At 37.5% G+C, this 24,671-nt stretch overlaps 1 protein-coding gene across 2 annotated transcripts in view; it reads left to right on the top strand.

The window, feature by feature from the left end:
• The window catches only part of CDK19 (cyclin dependent kinase 19), a 128,911-nt gene that overhangs the window by 58,346 nt on the left and 45,894 nt on the right, over positions 1–24,671 (top strand). For both annotated transcript variants that reach the window (XM_075145677.1, XM_075145679.1), the window contains exon 4: positions 3,368–3,508. In XM_075145677.1, coding sequence (XP_075001778.1) covers positions 3,368–3,508 — 141 coding nt within the window. The remainder of the gene's footprint in view (positions 1–3,367; positions 3,509–24,671) is intronic.

Below are 24,671 nucleotides of genomic sequence, written 5' to 3'. Positions count from 1 at the left end.
CTCAGAATATTTGTCACCTTTGTTTGGGTGGTGATTGCTGAAGAGAGAAGGTGGAAATCATTTTATGTTTAAAATGAGACTTGAAGCCATATAATTTGAATCTTCCTCTTGACCTTGGCACAGATTTAATGTGTATCCAAGCTTCCACCTCTTTAATATTAAAATGTAATTTTATTTTTTACTGGAGCATTGACATAATTCTGTTTTATTCTCAAAGGTTGGATTAGGGATTGGATAGAAAGAAGGGTTTTTGCTGAAGTATGGGAGCAAACAGACAATTTACTTCAGCAGGGAGAGGCATCTGTGTTGACATGATTGCGTTTCAGTTTGATGGAGATGCATGTAATTTTGAAACAAGCATTGCCTTAAGCAGTAGAACTCAAGAAGTCAGGTTTTCTCGGGGGTTTGTCTTGAGGTCTATGGATCGTCTCGTGTCTGTTGAGGGGAGAGCTCACACTGTAACTTCATTTAGTCCGACATGCATAAAATCTCTCCTTTAACTGGCTTCTTACTTCCATGAAAACTTTCCAGGTTTGACTTGTTTGTTTGTTTTAACCTCTGTCATACTGAACAGCAATTCTTGGAATCGGGAATGGGATGACACAAACACAGAAAGAGAATGTTTGCATCAGCTTGACTTCCTTGGAAGCAGGCTAAAATTAGGATCTTTTTGAATGCTCATTTAACTGCTGGGTAAATACTAGAGGTTTTCGTGGAACAAACTAAATGAGTTTGCTCTATATTGTCATGCATTATGTTTACTTTGTTTTTGGTGGAGGATTTAAAAAATGTAGTTTTCTAAATAGCTCCTCATCAGCCAGTTTTCAAACCACTTTCAACACATTAGGTAACAGAAGGCAGACGAACTACTACATTGAATACTGTTTCATGAGTCACCACTGTATCTTCTTTTGGAATGCTTAGCTCTGTTTCACTTGTTTGTTTATTATTGTTTATATGGTCTTGGCTTTGCTAAAGCTAAAATGGTCTTACTGAAATAAGCCGGGTCATCCATTTTTCCCCTCAATTTTATTACGTTTTTTGAAGTCAAAAATTGGGAATATGCAGTTTGTAAATAAAATCAATAGTTCCAGTGGTTGCAAACAGAAAATTACACCAAGCTTCTGGAAGCTTCATTACTTTTCCAGAACGTTAATAAATTTATACTTTAAAGTTGGCCAATGAAGTATTAATTTAATTTAGAATACAGATTTAAAGCTACTGCCACAAAGCTGATGCCTTGTTTAAATTTAAAATATGTAAAAGCAATAGAAATATTTTACATTATTTTTATTTTTAAAAGTGAATACCTAATTTGCTCACAATGTTTATGGAATCCAATCAGTGGTAGCATTTTTTTAAGATCTGGGAATCTGAAAATACGGAAAGGGAAAGCGACTTGGCTATTTTTGCTGAATAGATTTGAATATTGCTTGAAGTTTCATTTACCTCATATGACAAGCATTCTTCTTTTGTTTTGAAGCACCTTAGATATATCAGAAGGGGAGCTTGCATCTACAGTGTTCTAATGAACTAATTAAAATGAAATTATGGCTGGATAATGTTATTAATAAAGATATTAATTTGGGGGTTTTTGGTATCGTTACTGCTTTATAAATCATATTGTAATTATAGATGAAGGTCATTATCCAGTGAGCATTGTGCAGTACTGGAAGGTAGGGACTCCCAGTTGAAGTTTTGACACAGAATCTTCTTATGACACGACAAGAAAAAACTTTTCTAAGGAAATGATTCCTTAAGGCTTTCCATTATAGTTTTCAGAGTGATTGCACAATTAAAGGATCAGGTACTAAGAGCTTTGTTTACTAATTCTCATTTGTATATTAAAAACTGATAATCCTGTAGATTTTTTTATACTGCTTTTTAATATTCAGCCATCACTGTTGTATGTGTAGTAGTGGAAGGATCACTGGGAACATTGCTTGTTGATAGGGAGTAAGCAGGCTCTTGTTCTGATAATTTGGGTTTTTTGCTTTTTTTTAATTTCTCTTTAAACAATATTGCCTACACCTTTGCTAAGCACAATTTGACAGTGGCTAAAGTACTGGTGACAGCTAGAGGTAGCATTTACCATGAGGAAACATTAACCTGTTACCATTTTCATTGGGAACAGGAGTGACAAACTTGTCAGGGGGTGGTGGTGGAAGGGGCAGAGGTCTAATGAAAGCACAGCCATTGGCTACCTCTTTAACCTGGAGAGGGAGATGATCTTGAACTAGACAAATCCTATTTAAAGAATTGGGTAATTAGTAGTCTTGTCACTCTGCAGATTAGCATTTTGAATCGCTTTCAGTAAAAATGCAAACTGCCTTTATTATTTCTGTCTTTCCAAAAGCACATAATTGAAAGCTATTTCGTTATTTGAGATGCTTCTTTGAATCGCTTTCAAAAAGGATAATTTTTTTTTTAAATCTGAATGAATGGATTTAGTTGTTTGCTGAATGGCAATATGTCAAGATTGGGTTTGTGCCTTGCATAGCCCCACCTTGTCCGAGGATTGAAAAGGTAGAAGGGCCTCACCCCACTTTTTCTTGTACGGGGTAGCAAAACCAAACCTAACTCATCATCTCCACATTGATCTTACAATAAATGTTAATTAGTTTATGAATATTTAATGATCTCTCAGCAATCTTTTCATGATTTTTTTTCATTCCTTCAACTGACTAATGCTGGGGTCCCTTCCATGTTTTCAAGCGGTATTTGTCCTCTAGTGGGCTGACTGACTTCTGTAATCCAAGAACCACTAGCTTGTCATCATCAATGAAGTATGCAGCCAAAACTTGGAAGTGAGAATATAACCATTTTTAGATGTTTGCACATGATCTCACCCTAATGTGGTGTGGGGTTTTTGGAGTCTCCCCCCCCAAATATTTATTTGAGTATTTATTTAATCTCTTTCTACCTGGGATTCTGATTGGGGGGAGGAACAGTAAAGTAGTTGCAAGTACTCTGTCCTGGGTGTTTTTGGAGGAGGGAAAGTGTGAAAGCACAGAGTGTGGTCCTCTTTCAGGTAGATACTGCTGGTTTGGAAGCTTCTGCTCTAGCAGCTGAGGGTAAGAGGATCCCAAATGGGGAGGAGGGAGGGAGGAGAATGTCTAAGACACTTTACTGGAGGTAAGTAGCCAGTCTTTAGACAAAAGCTTGACAGCTGTTTTTTAAAGGAACTCAGAGAATAAAAGCAATTTAAGAAAATTGTGAGCACATCGCTATTACTTTTAATTGTAAAGTTCAACAAACTTTGTATGTCATTCCATTATTTAGTGTTAATAGTTTAAAAAACCCAACACAACAAAAAACCTTTCCACTTATCTAACATGCTTCTTGTTTCTACTTGTTTTATTTCTAGCATATTATCAAGTTTCACCGTGCCTCAAAAGCAAATAAAAAGCCCATGCAGTTGCCAAGATCTATGGTTAAATCCCTACTCTACCAGATCCTCGATGGAATCCATTACCTCCATGCAAACTGGGTGCTTCACAGAGATCTGGTAAGTGTTGCATGTATTACCTGGTTAAGTTTCACGTGCGTGTTGTTGGGTAGGAGAAGAAAAGTCCCTATTAGTAATCTTGCGTATCGATCCGTACAGCTCTTCCTGTTATTGTTGCAGGAGACCAATGGAGACTTTAAACATGAAAACAAACTATGTTTTCACATTGTTTTTATCTGAGTCATCTGAGCTCAGACAATGATGCTAGATCCGGTAAAAGGATTGCAGATATCAATATCCGAAAACAGTACATGAGCCAGCTGATGTATGTTGGTTGAACATTCTTATAAGTTTGTGCACAACTTTGAAAAAGCATTTAAATAGGAAAGTGATTGATACCCTTGTACATTGTTTGGCTTACGTGCAAGTTACCATAAAAGCTAGTGAAAGAGTAGTTTTTTCATGGAGTATTTCTTTTCCATGTGGTATTTTTTCTGACCGTGGGAAGAGAACTATGAAAGAGTTGTCATCCTGAAATTTCTCATGACCTGAAGTGGCTCTTTAAGTTGACTGCAGATTACAAGGGCAGCCAGTTGCCTTGTCTTACTTACCCTGTTCCCCTTAAAGTTTCCCACCACTCCTCATACTTAAGTGAAGTGCTACCAAGGGTTGCAAAAAGAGGAATACTAATATGGGTATAGTGCTTACTGCCACTTGCATTGTAACTAGAACTTTTGGCATGAGACAAACAACGTTATGGTTAATGTGCCAAATCTATTCTAATAGTTATGCTATTGTAACATCAGTAGTAGGTATGATAGGAAACGTAGTGTAGTCTGTGCATAAAGCCACTGCTTTATTTGGTTATGTTTTGTAGTTGCCCCAGTAGGTCAAAATAGAGATGCATGTCCAGAAACTTATAATTGCTAATTAAGTTTTGTGAGACGTAGACTGTTCTTAAGTCTTTAATAGTAAATAGGGGCTTGGATTAATTTTTGGATGTAGAGCAAATGTTTTCTAAAAAAATATGAATAAACGTAAGGCAGGCCTGGAATAGAAGTCGCAGACATCTTCTGAAATAAATTTTATTTCATTTTTGTCATAATACCTAGTAACAGTGGCCAGAAGTAGGGTTTCAGGTTTTGGTATGGGTCATTTTTTTACCTCATTCCTTGGTATTTATTGTCAGTTTTTCTGTTAAATTCCAGATGCTAGTATATTTGTTTGGGTTTTTTTTTTTTCACCTTTGGAATAGTAGCCATGAGCAAAAGCAGGAAGCAAGTACAACCCTGATTTTCGTGCTACAATTATTACTTTCCTGAGGAGACAGCTGTTGCTTTGGCAGAGTGCTGAGATGTAATTAGATACAGTTTGAGAAGGAACACCTGAAAAGTCTGTATTCAGCTATGTTTAAGGGAAGTGTATGTGTTCATGGAACTATTAAATATATATACACTCAAATGCCATACATGAACTTGATGTCTTGATAGGAAATGCAAGATGGTATCTAGGATGATAATAATAAATACCCTAGCGAATTTTCTTGCCCGTGTTGCTATTTCCAGCCTGCAGCACCAGGTGTTTTGCATGACTAGTGCTGCTACTTTACAGGTCTTATCTGTTGTTGATGTGTTGCAGCAAAGCTGGTGCCTAATGTCTCTGTCTTTTCTCTTGGAACTTTGGGAGGTGATGGTTGCTGTTATGAAAAAGACAACTATTTTTTCATGGCACTGGAATGATAGTGCTTGATTGATGTTGGCATAATTGAGAAGGGAGAAGAACAGAAATTTGTGAGGTCTTAATGTGTTCTTGGTATGCGAATAAATTTAAGCTAATGGATTCTGGGATACCTCAGTGAGACAAAAGAAGCCATTTAAAAAATTGCTTTAGTATACTGGTGATTTAAAGGTGTATTCAGAATCTCTTGCCTTTTTTAAAATTATTGTGGGTTTCTGAAGAATTCAGGTGTTTCAAATAGTTATTTTGTATCTTGAACACAGTAAGAAAGAACTGATGTTATTCTGGATGTACCTGTTGCTCTTGAAATTAGGAGTTAATGTAATCATTTAGTAACCAATTTAAATTCTCAGCTAACCAAAAATTGTATAGATCTCTAATTTTTATTCATGTGCTCATACCTGTGATTTTTTGTTTCTAAGAAAGGAACCTCAGGGACAATTTCACTGGGATCGGTTTCTTGTGTAATACATAAATACCAACTCTTCAGTGTCTTCTTAAGATGGGGAGCAGTTTGTCTGGTGTTCTTCTCTTAGCTGTTTTAATTTACATCTGCTGGAAAAATACTTTTCTATTTTATGTAAACCAATATTTTTGCATCAAGACACCTTGTACTTTCCTGGTTTAATATAACTCTGTTCTTACTACTTTTACCGTGCATTTGGATGTAGACCAAAGATGATGACATCCATAAAAGTCATGTTATGCTTATTTCATTGCTTTTTTTAAAAAAAAAATTAGATTCTCCAAGAATATTTATCATAATATTAGCCAAATTCTCCTGAGCCATGGAAATGACCTTTAGAATTTATTTAACAAATGTTGCAATGAAAAAACAGAAACATGGGAGGTTAGGTATTTGGGAGAGAACTTGCTTGGAGGTATTTGAAGAACATTGTTTAAATCTTAATTTGGTACTGTCTTAAAGAGTTTTTAAAGGAGCTTGGATACCAAATGTGCTTTTTAGAAAACCCTGGTTCTCAATGGATCCATATTTTTAGATACCTTAAAATTGTTACGTTATTTTTAAGATCAGCAGTAGCCAGCAAAAGCATGACAGGGTAATAAAACTGGTGAACAATGTGAACTTGCAGACTTGCAATACATGTCCTGTCCTTGGGCTGAGTAATGGATAGTTTCTACCGCAAGGAGACAGCCTCGTTCCCCTCTTCACTACCACTAGGCATTGCCACCTATTTTAGTGGCCTGGCATGCGACACTCACCTGACTCACGGTGAGCTCATTCAGGGAGTTAAACCCGCAGAAGGTATTCACTCTTCTCCTGCACAGCTAATTTTCTGCAGGATTAGCTCCCTGAGGGATCTCCCTGGGAGCTTACATGCGTGCGGGAGCTGGTGTGGAAGCAGTGCGAGGCTGGAGATGGTGGCAGAAAGCTGAATGGGTCGTTCTGGCATCATCTGCCATTAGATCAGATTATTTTATTGTTAAAATGCACCTTTTTAATTCTTAGATGGAAAGTGCAAGTGTTTTTAAAAAATGAAATTCAGTTGTGGTTCTAAATCAGTATAACCTATGTTTATGTTTAATCTCTTCTGATCCAAGACTTATGTCAGCTTAAACTCTTCCAACACATGTCCAAATTTAGGAAAGTGCCCAAACTGAGGCAAATTATAACACCAAATACACTCACGCTTGTACTTCTAGAAATACGAAAATAATTTACTGTAGTGTATATTTTAATTAATTGTAATATTGGGGTTATTTTGTTTCTGGTTTTCTTATCCTGAAAGTAGCTTAAAGGTGCTAAGTGGCTTTTTAGGTAAATTTTTTGGCTAAGCTGTGAATTTCTGTCAATGAAAAAATATTCAGCAGTAACTTTCTTTACTGCAGCATTCAAACCGGTACAGAAATGGGACAGGAGCGTTAGAGTTTTGATTTCTTTGAATAGCATCGAGCCAGTTTATACACCCTGGAGTTGACAGAAGTCTATAAAAATCCATACATTAGAATGGCATTTTGTTGTTGGATTGCATGTTGTTGGGCAATGGTAATTTTGCCTTTTCAACATTGCAGCACTCCTGAAAGCCACATGTGAGAGGGAGGGAGGCTTTGCTGGCCCTGCTAGATGCTGTGCATTTCATTATAAACAAGAGGTTAGTATAGATAAATGTTAGAGAAAACCTTTTGGTACTAAGCTTTTGGTTTTTGAAGTGCTCTGTATACACCATGGGCTGTCCACTTGTAGGAGATCTAAAATTGTGCTCCATATCTTGAGTCAATAGCAAATTAGAAGATGCAGCATGTGGAGTACAGTATTTCATGGTACTGTAATATCTTTGTCCTCTCCTCCCCCAAATGTGAATTATTTAGATTCTACAGGAATGTTTAGCAAAGGCCTTACTTTGCAGAGATGTCTGAAAATGGAGATCTTCCATACACTGTTCACATTGCGTATTCATGTTAGCAACAGAAAGGATTTTGGCACTTGTGCTAATAACCCTTCTGTAGTTGATGTTAGTTGCTTAAGGACAAAAGCAGGCAGAGACCATTTCCTTTAGAACTTGATAAAAGCAATTTCTATTTGTAATGGGACGTTTTTTCCTGGAGGGAGGTATTATCTATGGGATGTTTTAAGTGCACGGAAACCATACTGAGGAATTCATTTAAGATTCCACTTATGTCCTTGAGCATTTCTTTAGTATTCTGCTTAATGTTATTAAAACTCCTGGTTGAAAAACGAATGTTGGAAATCAAACTCCCTAGAGAAATAAAGATTCCCCCCCCTTCTTGGATTGTGTTAAATGGTTGCTTTCAGCATTCTGAAATCGGAAACTTGCTCATTGCAATAGTTGTATAAACTAACTTTGTAAAATGAACCAAGTTCCTAAAGTGTTTTTATTATAATTTAAATAAATTTTAATAATTTTACATACAGAGAGCAGAGTTAATGTGTTCTGATAGAACAAAAGGTGTCCATGAGTCTTAACATTGCAGAGGTTTCAAACAAATTCCTTTTCACTCTAGTAATTGATTTGTATTATCTGTTTAGAAAAAGATTTAGGTGTCTAAAGTATAAGTGAGACAGAAGGTAGATTGTAGATGAGATGGTTCCCTGGGTGGGTTTGGATGTATAACTTGCTGTTGATGCAGAAGAAGGCCATGCTGTCTCTACTCCTCGCTGCTCCACTGTGCTCCCCCTCCTGCAAGCTGGGGATTGGAAAACTAACATGAGTTAAAATTAGACTCACAAAGAAGAGGTTGATCTGTATGTGAGTTCATTCCCTGATCTGGTTCAGCACGCAATTACACAAATGCTTATGTAGGGTGGATATATGGGCAAGATGGATATATGTGTGGGAGCCAAGTGGACGAGGATGGGACATAAGGGAAGGGTAGACTTCCATTTTCGGTGACATTGTCCTGTTCTGCTGGATGTGCTAAGTATATGATCTGTAATCCTCCTCTTCCTCCTTAATCATTTTGGTACCTGTAAATTTGTTGGTGTCTGGCTTTTGGCCGGACTCTGCTCTGGAACTTTGCTGCTGCATTACACAGCTCACTTGACCTGTCTTTGCCTCTGTTTCCCAATCTGTTAGCTGTTTATGGGTATAATTTGTAGCTAACTGCTTTATGCGCTATGAAATCTTTGAGTGAAAGCAGTATAATATGTGTGGTTTATGTAGTTAACTTTTTTTTTGTTGTTTGATACTCTTCTTCCAATGAACTGGAAGTATTATCAAAGACTAAGATTAAAATAAATTGCATCTTGTATGAAGGCACCAGAAAATTTCTTAAAGTTTTCTTAAGTGGATACTGACTTTTTTACTTCTGCTTTCATGACAAAGCCTTTGAGAAATGAGAAAAGTCTTTCAGTGCTTATTATTACTAGTTTATAGTATTTAACTACTCCCTTCTCTTCTTCCCTGTGCCTTCCCAAGAAGATTTTCCAGGCCAATAAATAATTAGAAAAGTTACCTAAAAAGCAGCAGAACTGAAATGGTTTTTATATGTCCCACTTGCATTTTGCTAAGCAAACGAACTGTGGGTTTGAAAGATAAAGTGTAAAATGACAAGTGTGGGAAACTCCCCTTTTACCAGCAATTCTAAAAAAGGATTTTTATGTGCTGATATCAAAAGTAAATTTAGACGTAGGTTCATGCATCCCTCTTTTGACAAGCAGCTGCTGCGCAGGAATGCAGAACTGTTGGGTCCTGCCTTCTGCCAGTAATTTTGCACTGGCTTGAAAAGCTTCTTGGCCCTGTTCACCCATTTGGGCGCGCACACACCTCCTATAAATAAATAGCGAGTCAACCTGTCTGCCAGTTTCTTTAAACATTTTAAAAACACTCCCCACCATTCTGTGTCATCGTGTGTGTGTGCACATGAGAAGGGTGCACGGATGTGTATGGACACGCACTCCTGACTCGCATTCTTCCCTAGCTGTGTATGGGTTCGGGCCTCTAAATTCTTTGTTATTCCATCTGCATGATTTCTTGGGGTGAAGGGGAGTTTCCACAGTGTCAAAGAACCTTACTGATGATCGTACTCAGCTTGCAGATTTCCCAAAAGAAAGGAAATGTAAGCTAAACCTACATATTTAGAAAGATTAGACTCCATGATGACTTTAGAAAGTGATTTGAATTTATTAGCTGAAAGGTTAACACACTTTTCTCTTTTATATCTGGTTAGAGGGAGGATACACTTTTTTATTTACTGCTGAGGAACAACGGTATGTGGGTGCTTATACGTGTATCTATATGGATACATGCTTCTAGATAAATAAATGAACCAGAAATTTTACATGCTGAATAGCAAACTGAGTTTTATCAGCATATGCCTTTCTCTTTTTTCTTTTCCTGTTTAAATATTAGGCATATATTGAGGGGCACCTACTGAAAAACAGTGCATTTCTCATTACGCAGAACTTCGCTTTTCTCCTTTGTTTGTAAAAACCAATCCTTACATGATTTAGAAAGGTGTGTGAAGACATGCGCAGAGTATTACCTCTATTGAGTACATGGAAACAGCAATTTTTCCGAGACTGACTAATGCATACCTTTTGGTTTGTGGCATGAGTATTAAGAAGATGTTTGTAGATTAATTTTTACTAATAAAAATAATTACAGTTCAAGAAAAATGATTTACCTCAGGTTCTGAAACAAGCTTATGCTCATAAACCCCTGACTGGATATAAATTCAGATGAGTCAGAAGAAACAAAGGGACTGATCTAATGTTCTTTTGGCTGCGTTTTGCCGCTTAAGTCAACAGATGACATATGGCTCCTGTGAGCTTCATATCTCTTTTCCTGAGGTGGAAAAAGGGTGAGAAGGAAGCAAAAGTATTAAAGTAATTCTAGAATTTATTTGGTTTTTTTACTGATGCAGAAAAAAACAGAAGGAAAATGTAATCTTTTATAATAGCCCCAATTCAGATACCATCTGCTGTATGAAGGTTTCTAGTAAATACTTGATGTATTTAGCTTACTGGTGCAGCTGACCATTTGGAGTGAGCAAACTGGGTTTTGCGTTCTAAATGAAAAATGCAAAGTTTAGAAGAAGCTTTTAAAAGTTTTTCTTTTGTAAAAGACTTACCACCTTTTTTTTTCTGTTGGAGAAAGTACCCTTGGGATAAGGGGATTGGCTACAAGTCCGTCTAGCAGATTATTTCTGTTTGGACTCATTGCCCCTTCGGAATAAGGCTACAAAGGTTGGCACCATGTTGTTAAAATGTTCATATTTACAGTAATAGAAATTAATGAAGCTTAAAAGAAGTATGTTAAAATCAATGAAGGCAACTAATGTAACAACATGTAATATTCAAGAAAAAATGAAAACACTGCATTTGTTCTTCATATTGCTTGCCATCGTGCACTTTCTCTTGTGCATTTCTCTTCATTTGCAAGCATACCGTAGTTACTACTGCTCTACTAAGATGTTGCAATAACATTGCAGATTGTCTTGCGTTTAAATTAAGCATCTTTGATCAGTGATCCAGGAAACTGCAGTGATTAACAAAGGATGTTAGTTTATTCCTCAGTTTTGTTATGTGTGAACCTTGTCAAAGAAACTCTGCTGCAGAAAATGACTGATCAGCTGGTGTTTCACTGATGGCTTATCTTGGGGCCTCTTTGTCTTCTCCAACCTCCATCCTTTCTGCTTTCTGGCTAATGTTTCAGAAATCATCGGCCTTATTGTAGCTGTAAGACCAAATACCACAGTTATGTCAGTTAAAGAAAATGAAGAAATTCTTTATACAGTCTGTGAAGTGACAGACTATGTGAAGTGGTCCTCTCAGAAACTGGGCATTAGGCCTTCAAATTCATCTTTAGGGAGGATTATGGTCGTCTTAGACTTGTTTTTCTGAATTTCATGTGAAAACACCTTGGCATTAAATTTTCAAACCATTTTAATAAATATAGGAACAAGCCTTCAGCATGTCTGGACCACTAGTAAAAGTATTTATAATATTCTTTAACTACTAACAGTGAAGCAGTGAAGATTTCCAGTCAAGAAAGGCTTGTCATAGGGCAAGTAGTCAGTCTTAAACACATACAGTTCTCTGTATACCAAACCTCTGTACTAACAGGATTTTTTTTAACTGTTCTTTCTCTTCTGCGTTTTTTTCCTGCCCTCTGGAAGCTAAAGCCCATGTGAATTTATGACAGGCATTTTGACAGACCCATGTTCCACTTTGCTCAGCACCTCAGTGGTGTTAGAGCACAACTTGCTATTACCTTCTGGTTTTCTTTCAGTGGCTTGTAGAAGTGCTTCCCCAAGACTTCAGTAGCCTTCCTGTGCTACTTTGTAAACTAGTAAAAAACAGTGTGGAAATTCTTTTATTCTATTTAAGTAAGCTGATGGCATCTGAAAAATGGTTTTTATATTGGGATTACGGTTTTGCAAGCAACCCCTCCCTCCCATCCCCAAGCTAACCCCCCTCTGATGCTTTGGTTCCTACTGGTATAATAAACTTTTAATATAAATTTTGATTGGTTTTGTATTAGTTTATTTCTATTTAACAACTTCTGTTTGTTTTTTTTTTTTGTTGAAGAGTTTTACCTGGGGGGGGGGGGGGGGTGGAATCAAAATAGTAATAAAAATGAGGTAAGGTGGTACTAAGAGTTTACGCTTGCTTATTCTGCTAGCTTAAATATTGAGCCCCAATCCCAAAACTTAGTGTGATAATGTTCTATGTCGCTGGTGTTCTCAGGTATAACTCATGTAGAAGAAAATAATTCTGTAGACAATATTTTGCATTCCTGAAATTCCCCTTGGAATGGGGGATTTCAGCAACCCAAGCCATTTTGTCTTACGCTGTAGTTGTTGCCAAAGAGTGGGTTTTTCACAAATGTGTCTTCTGTTCTACATTTTTCTTTAATCCATGAAACATGCTTGTACATTTTTACTTTGATTTGCCTTTCATATAGTTACTTTTGATGTAACAGTTGTGGATGATGACTGTGAGAATTATGAATTAAGTGCAAACTCCAGTAGGTTACATTTTAATGAGCTGATATTGACTTCTAATGCTATGAAAGTTATTTTTGTGGCTGTTGAACTGCGAGTATGATTAGCTGTTTGCCAGCTCAGCTGAAATGAAGTCTCTTAAATGGGATGTTAAAGTTGTTTTTGCTTCTTGAAATTCAGGATGTGAATTCCAGTCTCAGCCCAAAAACTGACTGCTTATCAAGTAAATATTAATTTGAATTCTTGATAGCTAAAACCAAGAGAATTGCAGAGCCATTTAGGTTTTGGGTAATGTATGCGCCTGAAATTCTGGTTATCTGGATAGTATAATAATTTTGCAGTAGCTTCTTACTAATTTTACTGTCAGCAAATACATATGCTGTGGCTGGCTGACTGCCGCTGTTTGCTAGGACGCAGGATTTAGTTGGAAGCTTATTTCTCTGTGCGTGTCTCCTTGCGCTGGTGGGGAGCTGCTGTTCTTCTTTGGTGCCAGCTTCTGTAGTGGGATGGGAAGGCTTGCAGCAGCAGTGAACCTTTTAGGGGACATAAGTCATCTTTTCTATGTAACATAAAAATACCTAAGTGTACATTGCAAGTGATGTAATAAGTTTGAAAAAATGTTAAAAAAATTGAGTTGTTTTCTAGTTTATCTCATTTTCAAGCTATTTCTCCTCCCGCAATGTGGAAGTTTTGATGCTTATTTTATCCCTGTCTATAGGGCTATATATCCCTTTATAACCTGTAGTTTACTGAATTGCTGATCCCCACAATTCTGCTCATGATTTTTCTTTTTGCTTCATTGGAAAAATACTAGATGCTAATCTCTCTCTCTGGGGTGGCGTACATGGGAACACTCAGGAAAGTCTGCATTAACTGTTGAAATAGATTAACTAAATCATGTTAAACTTCTTTGTGGCTATTCTGAGTGGTCTGAAAACTGAGTTGTGCTCAACTGAGCTGTGCCAGTGCGAGCTGGTGCTGTCTCAGACCACCCAGCCCTCCGCTGCGTTGGAGGCGATGTTGGGTACCACGGAGTCAGTGATGCAAGTGTGCTTCTTCGCTGCAGCTGTCCCAGCCTGCGGTCCCGGTGCTAACTTTTGCCATTGACAAAGGTGTATTTATTCCTGCCGAGGTGCTGAAGTGGGCTGGAGCCCACTCACTGCCACCGTCTGCTGTCTGGGTGACTATCTCCAGCGGAGAGACAGCGTGGACTGCTAGAGGCAGTAACGTTTAAACTGTACAGCTGTTTTTCTTGGTGCACGCGATTTGGAACCCTTCTTCAGTATTTAGGTAGTTTTAATTTAATTTATTTGAAAAACTTAAACTAAAGTGGAGGGTATGGCTACGTGAACAAGTTACAGCAAGGCAGTCTAGGGTGTGGATTTACTCTGCGTTAGTTGCTCTGTAGTAACTGCTCACCTGCATGTTTTTATCCTGCAGAAAATGCATAGTCCTTTGATATCTCACTGCTTAATGAGAGTGAGATAAAATTGCCTAATGTACCATCATTAAAACTGGACAGCTACTGCATTAATTTCCAAGTGCCTTACATTGTTTCTGAGGATGATTTAATTAAGATGCTGGTAACTAAAATGTCAATATAATAATGACTTTATCGTATTTTTTTTCTGACTGGTACCCATATGTCGAGCGTATAAAATCAATTCAATTAAACCTTTTGGTACAGTCCTCCTATAGTGCATGTCTAGTTTAGTCTTCAGTATGCAAGAACCACTTCAGTCTTACAAAAAAATTGTGTTCAGAATTGGGGGTGTGGGGGTGTGTCCATATCCCTTTTCATCTTATTAATATCAGATTTCAAGTTGTCGAATGAGTTGACAGCTTTTGGATTTTTAATAGTAGGGACACTACAGCCATTAAATCTGTATTAAAGCTTTTATTTCCTCTAATAAAGCTTCCCTAGACTTTCACCCTGGTCCTAGGTTTGTAACATGACTATTTTCAAAATGGATATTGTAGCTGTAGAGAAGAATTTAAACTGATGGGCATAGCATATGCAAAACATGCAACAGAGTAACAGGGAGTAGAAGGTGCTCTGATGGTATGTTCTGAAAGCTAGGGGTTTTCTCAAAGGTATTTCGTTGCACAGTAGGCTTTTCAAAAGTCATAATCTGGCTTTGAGGAACAGGAGTTGAGCGCCTCATCTATTTATGCAGTTTGAAAAAAGAAAATAAAAATTGCTACGGGGAGTTTATTTGCATTTTAAGCACTTGATGTTTTGTGAGAATGTCCAAGGACCTATTGGCAACATCAACAGTGAGGTAAATTGTAAACCTTGAGCACTAAAAACATAGACATTTTTCCTAGTAAATTGGGACAAATTTGCTGTAGTGAGGACAATCATGTCTTTCTTTGAAACTGTACTATGTGTTTGGAGTTGTTTAATTTAAAAAAAATTTTTAAAAATTAGGACAGCTTGACCTGCCACACTTTAACATGCTCATGTTTTTGGCATGAATCACAGAACATTTCTCAGGAATTGGCAGTATCTCACAGCCACTGCATGTCTATGCAGGTTGCCTTTCATTTTTAAAAAGGGCATAATTGTTGAATGGAAAAATATTATAATTAGTTCTGAACTATTTCAGATTTTGTTTTCGGCACGTAGAGCCTTCTTCACAACTCTTCTTCTCTGTTTTCTTTCTTGACGTGAATCTTTCATTTGCTTCCAACTTCCCGCTCCTCTGCCCACGTTCCCATATCTGTTGATCTGCTTTTTGCCACCTCTTTAACATTACTCACATAACCTTGACTCAGCTTTGACTTTCCTGAAATACTCCTCTTCCTTCATCTTCACAACCTTAATTATTGCTCCTCCCTTTGGCCTTCACAACTTTGAGCTCTGCAGTGGCTGGTACAGGTAGAACACTGTGTTTCATACCTTGACTTACACAGGGGGGGGAAAAGCTCACTCATTCCAGGTGAGCTCATTCTCCTTTTTTTAGATTCTCATTAAAAGTACTATACTCATTAAAAAACTTCATAGACACATTAAAAACCTAAGGGTCTCTAGATTCTGAAGTTGGTCACAGTCCCTACTATGGTGGTTCTGCCTCAGAAAAGATGTTGAGACCGGCTTTCTTATGGCTTTTGCCTCCCAAAACAGCTTTTCTGTGTTTCCCCACTCAAAATTATATGTACCAAATCTTCTTTCCCTATGCCTTCTAGCTTTTAACTTCCATTAGCAGCTTTAAGAATGAATGGTGTGATCATGGTCATGTATGTTTAAGCTACTACAGTCTATAGTTCTGACATATCTTAGTTTATATCTAATTCTTGTAAAGCATTTGGAGATTATTGGGAAAATTCTTTACAAAATAAAAAAGGGTTTTTATCCATTTTGGGTTTGGCAGGCTTTTTTTTTTTTTTTTAAACAGCATATAACTTTCTGTCCTTACGCTTTAAAAATGAAAAAACAACCAACCAAAAAAAAAAAAAATTAACTTTCTGGAAATGTTTGTGATATTTAGATTATTGAGAGTATATGTGTTATTGACTATGGGGTTTTTAGAGGTGTCAAGCTGATGCCATATCATGATTAATTAACTTGCAATTATTTTGCATGGCAAATTTGTAAATGTGTCTGAAAATCTTCAACCACAGACTTCAGTCCAGAATCAGCCTCGATTGGTAATTGATTGAAAAACCTTTTAATAGTTGGTGCTGAAAACTGGCTGTAGGCATGCCAAGTCAATAACTAATTAGCTCTTCCACATGGTATTAGATACAGTACAGCAACTTCAATTCAATGTGTAAGAGGGGTCTTGATGCTCACTATACAACTATTATAAAAGTGTTGCAAATAACTCCAGAGACATGAACAAGTTAATAAATAAATAAATGATAACATGTTAGGTTAAATTTTTCTAAGATGACTTAATGATTTTTTGGTTTTGTGCTGCATATGTCATTTGGAAAGAGCCTAATCTTCAAAAGTGGTTAATGATCAGACTCCCACACCTTGTCTTAAGTTGGCTACTTAAAATACTTAAGCACCACCTGTTTATATCCTGCCAAGAACTGCTTTTTGGTTTGCATTAATGAGGACAAGTAATACTAATACCTAATGTAGTTGTTCATGAAAGCATCTGTTAACATAATTGTCTTTTGATGCATTTTTATTAGGTAGTAAAATAAAATTGAAGATACTAGCAATATACTACAGAAACAAACTTTTGGAATCTGAAATGCCACGTTGTAGCAGTACATTACACTAAATATTGTAAAATAAATATGTTTAATGTACTTATTGTCCCCCCAAAAATCTTGTACACTTCTGAAGAAAGGAAATGAAGATGTTAGTTGCTTCTTGTATAAATTATTGTGGCCTGGTTGCCTTCATTGCTTGTTCCAACATCTTTTTTTTTCCTTCTGTTTACATTCACAAATCAGTACAGTTTTAGGACAGAAGATTAACATTTTAGTAGCTACTGTGCAGTTTTTAATAAACTGTCGTAACTTCTGTGAACACTTCAAGTCACTATATCAAATATGATCAATACAAACACTCTTCTTTATCTTACCTGGGTTATTTTAAATTTGAGGGCTGGAAAGCTGCCATAAATCTTATGGAAGCTTTAATGGAATAATCATGAATTTGACAAAATGTCATTGCTTCAATCTTGTGTTGATTTTGTAAACACAGTAAGAAATCGGGGCAGATGGATAAAGTCATTATTAATCTAGAGAGATTTCTCCACTGCTCTGCTACAGCTCAATTATCATACGCATGGTCTCTAAACTGAGGAACCTCTTCATCTGAGACTTGCAGGTCAGAGTATAAGCATGTTTTCTTGATGGAGACAACTTTATTGTGAGTGCAAGTGAGAATATGAACTCGAAACCCTTTAGTTGCTCTACCTGCCTGTGGGCACACTTTTACCGGCAGTATCCTGCAGTGAATAAGAGATACCTTTATTTCTTTATGAAGAGGAGCAAGCTGCTTAGTGCTTACTGCAAGATACCACACGATAAGAGTTACCCGCATGTTAGCGGAGGTGCTGACAACTCACACTTCTATTTAGCCTAATTAATTTGTTCATCTGGCTGCATTAATTTCTAAGGCTACTCCAGATGTGTTACTCTGCACATGAAAATGCCTGTAGAAAATACTAAGAATGTAACTGTGACTGTTTAGCGGATGTATACATAAACTCTTTTTTAAGTTGGATCTCAGACCTTGTTTATGCTGTTGAGAAGCACTAAACCTACTGCATTTGGTTATTCAAGCAAATATATGAGGGGTCCATGCATTTCCCACTAGCACCGAAATGCTGTGTGAGCTCCTTGTGGCCAGGGTTTTTAGGTTCAAGAATAAGATGTCTAAACTCTTACGAAACTTTCACCCTTGTTGTGGTTTAACCTGGCAGGCAGCCAAACACTATCTGGTTGTGAGTAAGAGATTCATAGATGGAAAAGAGGGAGCAGTGTTCACAGCTCTAAAGTGATAGTGGTGTGGAGCTATGCATGTTCCTTAATTGTGTCCAGCATACTTTGCCTTGGTATCTGCAGAATCTTTATTTTGAAATTTTGGAGGTGCTGGTTTGAAAAGAACGGCTGCAAAGTATTCTGCAGAAAGAAAGACTGTTCTGGGTAAGGAAGTGATGTTCTTCTGAGTGAAAACCTGGAAACTGTAGAAGCAGTTATGGGTAGGGAAGAATACTTTTCATGTCCAAGACAGCAGGGTACATAACAGTACTTACAGCCTTTGCTTCCAGCTTGTCTTAGGCTGTGACTGTTGATACTAAAACACAAATTACAAATGCCATTCTACAAAGTGAAACTATTGTATGTTAAAAAAAAATCACTGAAAATCAATATTTATCAAGCTGTGTAAATACTATGGTATCTGAAAAACAAAAATATTTCTCTTTTCCAAGACAAGAAGACTCTTGGACTATACATGCAGCAGCTAAGTAACTGGGATAAATGCTTGAGACTCTTAAAAGATAATTTGTGGTCTCCATAACTTTTTAATAGGCATAGTAAATCTTAACTTTAAATAGTTTTTCTTTTCTTGAACCAAGTTCAGGTTTTCAATCTCTGTATGCTGAGCCAATTTTTTCCCCGTTGCTCATATACTTTTCCCAGCCTCCACCAGCTATGCCTGTGGCTGCAGACACTTTCCTTGGTCTCTGTCCCTTTTTTCTGCCATCTGTGTTTTTTTATGGGTCGGTCTTTGCTTGAAAGAACCTCTCTGGTTACCATTCTCCAAGTTCTCTCCCTCCTTGACACCAAACCCCCAAGCCCTGTCTGTGCAGTTGCTGTTTCTTCCCTACACACCGTGCACAGCTCTGCGTTCGTTCCTGTGCCCTGTTACTGTACTGGCCTCTCTGACTCGAGCTTTCCAGAGCAAGAGCCATTTGTTCAGTACTTTACCCATTCTGCCTTTTGTGTACAAGAAGAGTTGCATAAATAAACAATAAAATACTTGAATCGGGTTGTTGTGTAGGCAGTGTTCACTGATGTTTGGAATAACAGTGTTCTAGGTCTATAATTTTCAGTTGTTTATGGTGGTTAATGAAAATACATTCTGGATTCAAATGGTTTATGCTTGTTCCTGCCTGGCCTGTTAGAAAATTATTTTGAATTGGTGGAAAATCTGCTTAAGCACATATGACCTTTAATTTATCTGAAGAATTGTCTTGATGAGAAGGTTTCAAATTGTTTTGAGATGCTGATGATTCTGAATTAGTGTTGATTTAAGTGTTAGGTCTTCAATTCCTCAGTCAGATCTGGACCGTATAGACCTTTACTTCGGACTGGGCTTATGCTGCAGTGAAGATTGGAGCTTATCCTACAGAAGGAATACCATAAAAATTTGAATGCCAGCTGAACATTAAGCTCCTTTCCATAGCATTTACTGATGAAATGAGCAGAAAGGGAATGCAGTGTTCTTCTAAACTTTACGGAGGGTGCATACATTAAAAATACTTGGTATTGAGAAACATTATAAAGTCATTACATAAACACACACAGATGTGCTACTTAATATCTCTTAATCTGATTTCTGTGTGGGAGTATCTAAGACTGGCAAGTAATGAATAAATCTTTCTCAGGCTTCAGAAAACAAGTAGAAATATTATAACTTATGAGTCTACCTCTAAACATACCCTTTGTTACCTCTGCCTAACTTTTTCTTCTACATGAGAATAGCCTAAAAAGGCTTAAGAGGATCATTGTAGCGTGTTGGTCTTTTACTAACTTAGTAATATTGAAGTCTAGTACTGAATACTGGTGTGGTAATGTATCCAAAAATGTTTTGCTGTGTCTCCTGTTAGGTTCACTGCCTCGTAAAATCTCATTAGCGCCTTTGGATCCAAAGGAACCAGTGGAGCCCCAGCCACGATGGAGCAGCTTGAGCTGTTGGCGCAGGGGCAGAGCACACCAGCTACCTGGGAGCCCTGCTTTAAGGGGCACGGTTGTGCAGCTGTGGGCTACATGATGCAGGACAGCTCTTGAGATGATGTGGGTGTCCTGCTCTCCTACAGACTCTGGTTAATGTTGTGAAACAGTTGAGCTTCTGAATAACGGTGGAAATGAAATCGAGCATTTGTTACTAACAATGGAAGTTAAATCGAGCATTTCTTAGCACAGTTGTAGCATGCCCCGGGCAGACCACATTTACTGGTTACTTTTAAAACTCCATAGCTTGTTTAGATGGAGACACCTTGGGACAACCTCCAAGGGGAAGCTAGGAGAATCAGTTTTCTCCAACTTTATGATAAAAGACTGGGGTTGAAATATAACTGTTGCTAAAGAACCTGACCATTGGTGCTCAGCTCCTTAAAAATCAGAGCCTGAATGGGCCTGAGGATCCTCCAAAAGTCAGGAAACTGAGGAGTGGGGGAAGAGCTTCAGCGTGAACTGACTGAGAGGTGGAGGGAGATTTTATCTGGGGCCTGGGGCGAACAGAGTGATGGTGATAAACTAGGGAAAGAGTTTCTGCTAGGATGGATTTTTTAAAGGGTATGTTTTGCTTAACTTCGTTTGTAATGAATGTGTCAGCTGAGCAATGTGCTTTGTGCATCTACTCACTTTGCGGTCCATAGTTGCTTTTTTCCACTGTGAGCCATGTGAGGTTGTGCTGCCTCAACTGATACATTAGTAAATTGCCTAGAACGTGGTAACTGGATGGTGAGTCTGAGACCTTATGGTCCACTGGACTGCTAAATCCCAATTAGTATTGCTGTAGGCATCAAGGCTTGTATTGGGGTGATAACATTTCTTCCTGAAGCCTGAACACTGATCTGCTGGACAAACCATGGTGAGAAAGTGACATGTAACTTATCCCTGCAAATATTGGAAACCAAGCTTGCTTCAAGAAGATACTCTGAGAAGGATTATAGAAAGATTGGGGTTATGTCGTAAATTATTTCCACACAAAAGAGAAGGTGATGCTATAGTATAACAGACATTTAAATTGATCATATAAGGATTAGATTTTTCTAGTCTTTAGACTCAGCATGAAAGAAGCAGGGGGGAGAGATGGGTCCTCATCTCTTTTTCCCTTGAGATTATAGGCATAGAAAAAGAGCATGTATGGAAAGTGGATACATAATGTAGCTTAATGCTGCAAAATAATGTATGTAATAAACTGATAAGAGCTAATTAAACAATATGAAATATTATTAGATGTAAACCTTTGGTAAAATCCTGTAAAACTTTATGTATTTATTGCTTTTCTAAATCTTACCAAAAGTTTATACTCTAAAATAATAATAAATGTATTCCATAGTTCTGAGTCCCTTAAGCTGTATTGCCATGTGCGTGTGCAGACAAAAAGGGACTCTTAAGACCCACTCAACATGGAAGTAACTTCTGTAAATAATCATGCTACCTTTTTCTTATTGTTTTCCTCCTTTGGAATTTCCATTAAAGGACTTTTAATATTTCAACCTAATTCAGTCAATCTAAGCTATCCAAGCAGAAGCTGGTTTGTAATGAAAATGGGTTACATTTATATCTATTCGTTTGGTACTATATTATTTATTGCAGTCAGAAAAGCTTTGTTAGTTCTTTGACTCTATCAGACTCTCAGGGGAATGGAGGTATTGGAGTTTTACTGCCAAAGATACTTCGTGAAAGGCAATTAACAAAATGTTTTATGACGGTGTCAGCAGTCTCACTTCCAGTCATTTGTCCTTTGATTGGATAGAGGCTTCATCCTCCTGTCTTAATAACCCTACTAAACCAGGAGGAGTATTCAGAATATTGTATAAAACAAGTACCAGGATTTGGCAATGGTGGAATTTAGTGCTGCAACTGAAAGAATTACCAGATAAAGCGATTATGGTATATAATTTTCACGCTGCTTTAACAGAAGCAAAGTAATGCAAATAAGCGAAGAGTTCCAACAGTGGGAACAGGTGAGAATCTTACCATCTCACTTCCCCCTCCTCTCAAATTCTAGTCCCAAGGATAGTAAAGTCGTAGGTTTTCTCATGTTCTGTCAGTGTTCTGTCAGACTTGCTGTCTCTTAGCTTTTGCCTTTAAAAAGGTGAATAAAGTGGTAGTGTTTGTAATATTTCACACGTGCAAATATCTTCTCAGTTTATTTGCCTTTAGGTAGTTATTCTGAGTAAAGATCAAGTGTGAAGAATATCTAATAAGGACTTGACGTCAGAGATGCATAGACTTGGCTTGACTGCAGTATCTTGGGGCATTCAGGATGTCTCTTGAAGCCCCAACAGATGAAAAGTTTGACTGTGCTTTTATGGAGTGAAATTTATTTCTCCATTTCCTCTTTGTAATATATTAAAAAGCAGAACATTCTTCCAAATTATTTCTGAGGCGAGCCTTTCTTCTGTTCCCATGCATTATGGGCCTGCACATCTGCACTACTCAGAAATGGGGTAGCAGAGGTTGAGCAATCTGTCTTGTCCTGTGCTTTCCTTGGCGGTCCCAAAGAGCCCAGACAAGGTCTAAAGATAAGGCCTTAGATGATTGCTGAGTAGCTTCATGGGAATTTTGCTGGAGTGTGTACTGTAATGTGTTGAAAATCCCAGGGACAATGTGAATTCAGTGTATTATTTAAAAATTTGCGTTATGACATTTTATTTTTCATTGATAATTTATGATCATATTTTTCTCTTTGTTTCCATCTTCCCCCTTCTTTGTCCTTCTCAAGGTTGCATGTAACATTTTAAGTTCAAATATGCTATGACACCACTAGCACCAGCAGAATGCTTTGGATAATGTTGCATAGCAACATAAAAATTAATTTGTGTCAAATGTTTTGGCACTCTCCTAATGTGAGGGTTTTTTTCATTCTTTTCTTTTTCACTTGAACTGCATTGTCATTGATTAGGGTGAAACCACTGGTACACTAGTACATTGTGAAGATTGTTATAATAGAAGCAATGCCCGGCATCCAAAGTTGTCTGGAGTTTTCATTTTGTCTTGCAGTAATTTAATGGTCTGTCAGCCATAAGAAACCTGAAAGAAATGGTGTGTGAAAGGAAGATTGTTTCATTTCTGAACTTCTATGTAGCCCAGAATTATATTCTCCTCTTGTGATTACTCTTATTTCATATTCCCCTTGTGTTGCAGTTCATTTTCCAGTGACATAACTGCAACTATATTATCCATTGATTAACCAGGGAATAGAGTTTGGTGAATAGTCTTCTCCTGTTTCAACAATGATCAAACACCTTGAGTTTATAAATTAAATATCTTTTCTAGCAATTGCCTAAGAAACCATCGTTTCAAATGTATTTTGAAGCAGAGCATTTTTACAAGGAACGTGGATGTTGAGGCCATTTCGAGGGAGTGCCTGGGTAGAGCTGAGGGGAGTGAATTTAAAGAATTAATGTCAGTTGCGGTATGGGCTTATTTACCTCTCAAGAGAACATCCAACCTGTGAAAAATGAAGTAAAACAGAGAAATGAATACTTTAGCTGACCACTGATTTCATTACCATAAGGATGGTTATATATGAGAGTAACTGAAGGCATAGCAACTCAAATAGAACGTGCTAGGTAGTTTGTCTATATATGATTATATCTGATTGGGTTAAAATGAAGGGATGGGAAAAAAAGGTCGGTCTTTCCCATGGTAAAATACATTTGTAATGAGTGTGTTCCAGAGTCTGGACTTCTAGGCTGACTCTGTCATCTTAAATATGTGTTTCCAGTGTTAAACATATAGCTATGTAACTGTTCAGCCAAAGGTGCAATAGGAGTATAACAGGGTGATGGAGGTAGTTTTGCCTGTGTTAGCTTTACTGCCGCTGCACTCAGCAGCATGCAGTGTTTTCAGTGTGGACTTCAACTGCCTAATGGGAGGTTGTAGAGAAGATGAAGCCATTTTAAGAGGTATGCAGAGGAAGGGGCGCAGACACACGTTTCCCCAAGAGACATTTTGATTAGGTGACGGGAAGCAATTTTTCGTCATGAGAGTGGTTAGACAGTGCAAAGGGTTGCCCACCAGAAAGGCTGAGGAACCTCCATCCTTGGAGAACTGCAGCTCCCTTGGTTATGACACTCAGCAACCTGATGCAGCTTCAAAGTCAGTTCTATCTTTGAAGTTGGCACTGTTTTGAGCAGGGTGACCTCCCTGTTTTGAGCACCAGATGACCTCCAGAGGTGCCGTCCAGCCCAAAGCATTGTAGGAGTTTGATTTTCTAAAGAGTATCTATCCAGAGACACGGGCTGGTTTAAATCAGTCAGTAATGAATCCTGCGTAGTCACATCTTTGCTGTTGTTGTAGGTTAGATAATCTTAAGTTCATTTCAGAGATCTTTTTTTTTTCTTAGTATGTGCAGATTTATGGTTGCACTGTAGGCATAGTTTTAATATTTCTGCTTTATTTTGCTTTCTGTGCATAGAGAAGTTTTATAAGAATATATAAACATGAAAAGATTTCTTTGATAGCTAGCTTCGATATGAAAACAGTACGTTTCCCCTCTCAACACGTAATGGATACAAGCAAGGAATGTGTTTAGCCAAAATCTTTATCTAAGGCATTCCAAAGAAATATTTCAGATATCTTCTGTACAGTTTGTTCCTACTTCTAGCTACTTACCATTAGTTCCAGA

This window comes from Calonectris borealis, chromosome 3 (assembly GCF_964195595.1).
Source record: "Calonectris borealis chromosome 3, bCalBor7.hap1.2, whole genome shotgun sequence".
In the NCBI taxonomy this organism is placed as follows: Eukaryota; Metazoa; Chordata; class Aves; order Procellariiformes; family Procellariidae; genus Calonectris; species Calonectris borealis.
The sequence above is the reverse complement of the archived record's forward strand: the minus strand, read 5'-3'. Positions and strand labels throughout refer to the sequence as shown.